Source organism: Hipposideros armiger, unplaced genomic scaffold (assembly GCF_001890085.2).
Source record: "Hipposideros armiger isolate ML-2016 unplaced genomic scaffold, ASM189008v1 scaffold_296, whole genome shotgun sequence".
In the NCBI taxonomy this organism is placed as follows: domain Eukaryota; kingdom Metazoa; phylum Chordata; class Mammalia; order Chiroptera; family Hipposideridae; genus Hipposideros; species Hipposideros armiger.
In genome coordinates, this window is record NW_017731646.1 from 1,423,371 (window position 1) to 1,431,032 (window position 7,662).

Consider the following 7,662-nt stretch of genomic DNA (forward strand, 5'->3'; position numbering starts at 1 on the left):
TGGCGCGGCATGAAGATTTAACCCCATTTTAGCGACGGCGCATGCACCCCCAGTGTCTCATTTTGGGGACATATGAGAAGAAAAGGAATCAGGACCGTTCGTGGATCCTATCGCGAGAGGAGAGAGCCAAATGCCACGTAGGAGATTAAGGGCCCTAGCGACGAGCGACAGGTGCCGGAACAAACGGACAGCGAACCACCACGGGCGTGTAGGCGTCCCGGTAGGCAGGACTTCCGCCGGAAGACGGGGTAGCTGGGAAATCTCGACCCCGAGTTCCGGCTGGTGTGTCTCTCGGCTGGTGCGGGTCCCCTGCCCGTGTGGGCACAGGTGGAGATGGCTTGCGCCGCGGCGCGGTCCCCCGCCGACCAGGACAGGTGGGTCCCGAGAAAGGAAGGGGCTTGCTCCGAGCCCGCGCGTTGCTGCGCTGCCCCCGCTCCCGCGAACGGCTCGCCGGTGAAGCGCGGCCGGGCGGCAGGCTCTGCGCCTCTCCGAGCGGTCGTCTGTCCCGAAGGCCGGCAGCGCCTGGCTCCTCGCAGGGTCCCTGGGATCCCGACTTTAGGTAGCTCAGTGTTTACCTGTATGTGAGACGGAGGATTTTGGATGCTACGTGGACATGGCATTAAATAACAGTCACAGAGTGAGAACTCTGTTCTGTTCATTGGGACGTTCAGAAAGGCTCGTTTGGATTTTTTAGAGTTTTCAGTACTTTTGACACCGGAGGCCTTAAGAGAGCGGGGTCCACTCAAGAACCTTTGATAGGCAGTTGTTATCTAACTGAACAGTTACGACATCGTTTCTTAAAAAAAAAAAAAAATCTCTAGCAACTTGTTTTTTTCCGTCAAAGGTAGTGATTTAAAGTTTCTTTTTTAAGTAAGTTAAATAAAAGGGAGACAATTTAAAGAAAAAAACATTATGCAAATAATAGTATAGGTGTACCGGCAGTTGTGATAACAATGAATGAATGAATGGAGTTTTGGAAATACTGCTCTAGAGACACTTGCTGTGCTTTTTCTGTGACAGGTTTATTTGTATATACCCTGCTTATTTAAATAACAAGAAGACCATCGCGGAGGGCAGGCGAATCCCCATAAATAAGGTAAGCAGATTGGCACCTTGGTTCTTGAGGGATTGGGAGACGGTTTATTATTAAGGCCACAGAGGCTTCTTTACTGCATTTGGGGGAGTAGAGGTTGTGGAAAACAGTAGCCAAGAATTGGGGTGCTTTTCCTAATAATGGCGAAACCAGGAAGGCACTGATTCATAGCTGAAGGAATTTGCAAAGTGATTCTTCATGAGCTTGTGTTTGAAAAGGGAACGGGAAGGTTGTAGAGTTTGCACTGTGTTTATTTAAACCAGGGTTATGACAGTCACTCCTTGATTAAGGAAACCAAAATTATGCCACTGTACAATGTCCGTAATGTAGTTGAGTTTTCAAAGAAGACTTGCAGAAAATTCAGAGGTGCTGACTTTTAGTTTTGTTTCAATTATTTTTTTTCTTTTTTGAGATGGGTAAAGTTACTTTAAAAGTTACTTGGCATTAGGTAAGTGCCTAATGCTAAGTGAAGGGTCTTTGTAGAGGCTTTTGATTTTCAAAATCGGTGTCATATTCTGTTTTTTACAAATCACTTACATTTTGTCATCTAATGACAGATTTAAGGTAACTTGTTCTGAAGCAATGAATACTTTTTATGTTATTTAATGTCTCCTACTTTGCTGCTTAAAAGTGTAAAGGAAAGTCTGTTTTGCCGCCTCAGGGTAAAATAGAAAGATGCCAAAGCAGTAGTTCAGAATAATGCCTGACATCAAGCCACTCTAACAGGCCTGTGGTAGCAAGCTCTCACATAATTTGGAGAATAGTTAAGTTGTTTTTAACTTTATTGATGTATAGCATACATATACAAACATACATAAATCTTGTGTATTTTTTGGTTAATTTTCACAAAGTGAGTACACTTGGGTAACCAATGTACCAAATTTAAAATAGAAACCCTAATTTAAAAATAGAAAACATTACCAGCACCCAGGAAGTTTCCTTCATGTCCCCTCCCAGTCACTCTCCTCTCCACGTATACTCACTGTCCTGACTCACAACACCATAGATTACTTTTGCTTGTTTCTGAATTTTATTTAAATGACATTATACGTTATATGCTTTTGTGTCTGTCTTTTTTCACCAAACTTTAAGCTTATGAGATTTATCCACACTTTTGAGTATACTTTAATTCTCGTTGCTCTGTAGCAAGGTTTTTCAACAGCAGCACTGTTGACATTTTGAGCCAGATAATTTTTTATTGTGAGGCTGCCTTGTGTATTTTAGGTTGTTTAACAGCATCCTTGGCCTCAACCCACTAGATGCCAGAGCCCTCCCCCACCTACTAGTGACAATCAGAAATGTCTCCAAAGCATTGTCAAATGTCAGTTGGGGGCCAGAATGGCCTTGCTGAAAACCACTGCTCTGTAGTATTGCATTGTATGATATACCACAGTCCATTCTACAGTGGATAATTGGGTTTCTGATTTGGGGCTATTATAAATAGTGTTGCTGTGAACATTCTTTAGTTTGTCTTTTAGTGAACATAGTTTTTCACTTTTCTTGAATACATACCTAGAAGTGGAATTGTGGGGCCATAATAGTGCATATATTTAGCTTTAGTAGATACTGCCAAACAATTTTCTAAAGTGATTGTATCTGTAATAGTTGTTTAACCAATATTCATTGAGTACCTACTATGTTCATGTCAGGTGCTGGGGAATATACTGGTGAACAAAATAGCCTTGACCTTGTGAAGTTTATGTTCTGTTGGAATGTAGAGATGGACACACAAGTATGAATCAAGTTACCGTATTCCTGGCATTTTTTTTTTTTAATTACAATGGAAACAACTCTACCTAGTAGAAAAGGAAACCTAGGGTTTCGTATGTGTTTTGATCATAGTATTTGAAATGATTTACACAACAATATTGCGGTATCCACTTAAAACTAAGTTATTTAGTGTGTTTTTTTTTAATTTTTATTTTTCAGTTACAATTGCCGTTCACTATTGTTTTATATTAGTTTCAGATGTACAGCATAATAGTTAGAAATTTATATCATTTACAAAGTGACCCCGCTGTTAAGTCTAGCACCCATCTGGCACCATACGTAGTTATTACAATATTGTTGACTATGTTTCCTATGCTGTACTTTATATCCCCATGACTATTTTGTAAGCACCAATTTGTACTTCTTAATCCCTTCCCCTTTTTCACCCAGTCCCCCAACCCTTCTCCCATCTGGCAACCATCAATTTGTTCTCTGTATCTATGAGTCTGTTTCTGTTTTGTTTATTTGTTTTGTTCTTAAGATTCCACATATAAGTGGAATCACATGGTGTTTGTCTCTATCTGTCTGACTTATTTCACTTAGCGTAATACACTGCAGGTCCATCCATGTTGCCCCAAATTGGTAAAAAAAAAAAAAATTTCATTGGTTTTTATGGCCAAGTAATACTCCATTGTACATATGTGCCACATCTTTTTTAATCCAGTTTTCTATTGGTGAGCACTTAGGGTGCTTCCGTTATTTTGGCTGTTGTAAATAATGCTGCATGAGCTGTTAAGTGTTTTTGTTTTTAACTCTTCAGGCTGTTGAAAATCCTACAGCTACCGAGATTCAAGATGTGTGCTCAGCAGTTGGACTTAATGTATTTCTTGAGGTATGATGTGGTTTTTTTCTTTACTATTTTCCATATTCATCTCATTGATGTAATAACTTTCTTAAAGGCTGTATTTATTTATTTATTTATTTATTTAATGATAGAAAAATAAAATGTACTCCAGAGAATGGAATCGTGATGTTCAGTACAGGGGCAGAGTTCGGGTCCAGCTCAAAGAGGAAGATGGCAGCCTCTGTCTTGTCCAGTTCCCATCACGTAAGCTTTTTTTAATGAATAAATGAATGAAGTTTGGGGATAGGTTATTCCTCTACACTGCAGAAAAGGTTCTGCTCTTTTGAAAGTTAAAAACCATAATTTGTGTTCCACAGATTAATTTGAGAAAGGACTGCTGCTGATGGAGAGGTAAACAGTGGTTCCAACTTCTAAGTTAAGGACTTCTGAGAGTGTAATGAAACCTACTAATGGTTTCTTCAAAAAAATTATTGTGTGAACATTTTATAGACCTCTGGAAGTCTATCATTGCTCCCAGGTTAAGTATATAAAATTATTAAATTGTCAGATGTTAACTGCTTTCTCTCTGTTGCCACTTTTCTAAGTTCTCACTTATTTTGTTTTTCAGTTTCCTACTTCCTGCTGCCCAGTGTGTCATAGAATACATTTACTCCTCTTTAATTATCCATCCCCCTAAATTTCTTCCAGCTCCTCCCTTCCATAATGACCACTGTGTACATGTGCAAAGACCATCCATGCACATCCCCTACAGACCTAAGTGAGAATGTACCTGACATGTATCCCAGGGGTGTGATTGCCATGTTATAGGCCGCACGTGTTGTTCCATTTTCTCGCTTTCGTGTATGTATTTGCTGAAATCAACCAATCCACTGGTAATCACTATCCCACTCTTCTCTTTGCTGTTAGAAGTTTCAGATCCTAGACATCCTCACATCTTATAATTTCTATCACTAGTACATCTAAAAAGCCATATTTAGTGAAAAACAAGAGATATGCACAGTGTGATACCACTTAAGTTTAAATATAAAATAAGAAAACACAGTCTTAAGATAGTAGTTAACCTAATGGCAAGCAAGGAGTGGGGAGTGGGGCCGGGTTATGGTCAAAGAACACTGTAGCATTATCCCTAGTGTTTTATTTCTTAAAAAACAACAATAACTAACCAAACCTGGACATCAGAGCTCTAAAATATTGAATCTAGGTATTGAAAAGATGAGTATTTATTTACATGTTACTCTTTTCAGAATTTTTTTCGTTTTAAAAAATATTTTTTTTTAATGGAGCTTTTTTTTTTGACATAACACAAAACTGACACCTTGTTTTCAGTTGAATTAATATAGGCTAGTTTCTATATGAAAAAATTTGTCAGATATTTGACAAAACTTGGTAGCTATTTCTAGAAATTTAAGATTCTGACTCAGGAATGACAGATGTGTATATTCTAGTATGTCTTTTTCTCCTTTTTGACATCTTTCTAGACTACCTCTTAAAAGTAGAAAGACAAAGCAACAACAAACTTCGTTTAAAAATTATATTTGGAAAGATACTGTTATATCCTGTTTCCAGTAACCAAATAGTTACAAAGTAAAAAGAAAAGCTGAGGGGCTTGGTGTGTTGGGGTAAGGAAAGCAGCTACTGGAGCTGGAGGAGGAGGTTGGTGCGTAGAGCAGGCGTACATGAACTCATAAGTCACCTGAACATATAACATTTTTTGTAGCTTAATGACATTGGATTTTGGTTATAAGACTGAGTTTCCATAGTTTAAGTTACAATGGTATGCTGACTGTTTCCAACTTCTTATATTTAGATACATTCTCCTTTGATCTTCAAATCAATGACGAGGATCAAGACCAAAATTTTTGTTTCACACTCAGTATTTTAAATTGATTGTGTTTATTTAAATATTTCGGCATTGTTCTCAGTACTTTTCTCCACCAAAGGCCCCCCCCCCACTTGAATGAGTCATTGTCTTCACAATTATTTATTTTTTTCTTTTTAAATCCTTCTCATTTTTTTTGATGTGATAATTTCTTGAGCTTTATGGTATTCAAGTAAATGACCTATGTCTTATCTCAGATTATACACTAAGCCTTACTTCTGGTTCCTAGGTAAGTCGGTGATGTTGTATGTGGCAGAAATGATCCCTAAGTTAAAAACAAGGACACAAAAAACAGGAGGTGGTGACCAAAGTCTTCAGCAAGGAGAGGGAAGTAAAAAAGGGAAAGGAAAGAAGAAGAAGTGACCTGGTATGCGAGTCAAGGATGTGATACTACTGTAAGAGACATGAATGGAGATTTCTGATTTGTATCTGAGAGAAACAGAAGATTTTTGTTTGTATCATTTAACTGAACTGTGAACATTTGTGCCTCCCAGCTTCAGCATCAGAGTTGACAGTGACATTTATATCAGAAGTTTGCATCTAGCATTTATGCAGTATAAAATAATTTTTTTTGCCGTTCAGTGCAGTTTTTGTGGAAGAAAAGCATATTTTTAAATGAACAACTACCATACTTGAAATCTTATATCTGTCCTCTTTGTAAACATGTTTTCAGATAAATGAGTTTAATAAGATGTGAAACACATTTTATTCATATTTTAAGTTAATGAGATAAAATTCAAAACTGACTTTTGTAGCTTTTGCTTGTGAACTGATCAGTGTGAGTAGAGGAAATAAAGAGAATAAAATGGGTAGTGGAAGTTTAGTGTGAGCCTAAAACTGTAAAAAGTGGTTCAGTCCTCTTGGAGGTCTATGAACAGCTCATCTGTAGAGCATATTCTTTTAATCAGTTACTGTTATTAAATTGTTCAATTACTAGTTTATTGACATATGAAAAGTCCTGGAGTTTAGTTTTAAATTTGCTTATTTTGTGTAGGCTTAAGAACATTATTTTAACTGGAGTTCTAAAATTACCTATGCTTTAGCACCTTGAGATGCAATTTTTTTCAAGAAACTAAATTGAGTTGGTGATCCTGACTTTATTCCAAAGCACTGTTTCTGAAGGTGGTGGTTCTTGAAAAATGTAAGCGAATCCCTATCCAGCCGCGTGTTTTTGTCTACTGCGTACCTCCTAGGGAACTGCCTTCTCTGACTCCATATGCTTCTGGAAGGGCTATTACTGCGCCCCAATGTTGAGGTCAGTGATGGGCCACATACACAACGGTGGTCCCATAAGACTATAATGGAGCTAAAACATTCCTGTCGCCTACTGACGGCTTAGCTGTTGAAAATTTGGAGTACAATAGTGCATTACTCGTGTGGGGTGATGCTGGTGTAACAAACGTGCGCTGCCAGTTGTGTACAAGTACAGCACATGCAATTATGTACCATGTACAGTTCTTGATAGTGACAATAAATGACTGTTACTGGTTTATGTATTTACTATGCTTTTGTAATTCGTTCAGAGTGTATTTCTACTTATAAAAAAAAGTTTGCCGTTAAACAGTATGCCTTGTTACACCAGCAACAGCTTCATACATCTTGTGTTTACTGCATCTCTTCATTACATCATCTTCTCTTGTACTTGATTTATTCTTGTGTTTTAAAATTTCAGTGTAATGTGGGGCTTGAGGGGAGGGCAGAAGCCTATGTGCTTTGATTTTGCGTCTTAAAAAAAAGATACAAGAAAATAAAAATTTAGTATAGTCTAAGTGTACAGTATTGATTAAAGTCTCCAGTAAGGTCCTAGGCCTTCACGTTCACTCACCACTCACTCACTCACTCAGCAGAGCAGCTTCCAGTCCCATAAGCTCCATGCATGGTAAGTGTCCTAGGCATGTGTGCCATTTTTAAATTTCTCATACAGCATTTTTACTGTGCCTTTTCTATGTTTAGATAAACAGATAATGTTGTGTTGAAATTACCTGCAGTACTCAGTACAATAATATGCTATATAGGATTGTAGTTTAGGAGCAAAAGACTATACTATACAGCCTAGATGTGTAGTAGGCGACACCATCTCATTTTGTGTAGTTTATTCTGTGATGTTCGCACAAT

General features: G+C 38.1%; 1 protein-coding gene across 2 annotated transcripts; it reads left to right on the plus strand.

The window, feature by feature from the left end:
- The first annotated feature begins 247 nt into the window (after positions 1-247).
- On the plus strand, positions 248-7,316 carry SRP19 (signal recognition particle 19). 2 transcript variants are annotated; one of them, XM_019659150.1, is made up of 6 exons: positions 248-374; positions 1,021-1,096; positions 3,624-3,695; positions 3,800-3,911; positions 4,025-4,058; positions 5,777-5,864. In XM_019659150.1, exons 1-5 carry the CDS (start codon positions 334-336, stop codon positions 4,027-4,029), a joined length of 306 nt encoding a protein of 101 aa, XP_019514695.1. In that variant the 5' UTR covers positions 248-333; the 3' UTR covers positions 4,030-4,058; positions 5,777-5,864. The 2 variants fall into 2 exon arrangements, with proteins under 2 accessions (XP_019514695.1, XP_019514694.1); XM_019659149.1 differs by lacking the exon at positions 4,025-4,058 and having other exon boundaries at positions 250-374; positions 5,777-7,316.
- The last annotated feature ends 346 nt before the right edge of the window (positions 7,317-7,662 follow it).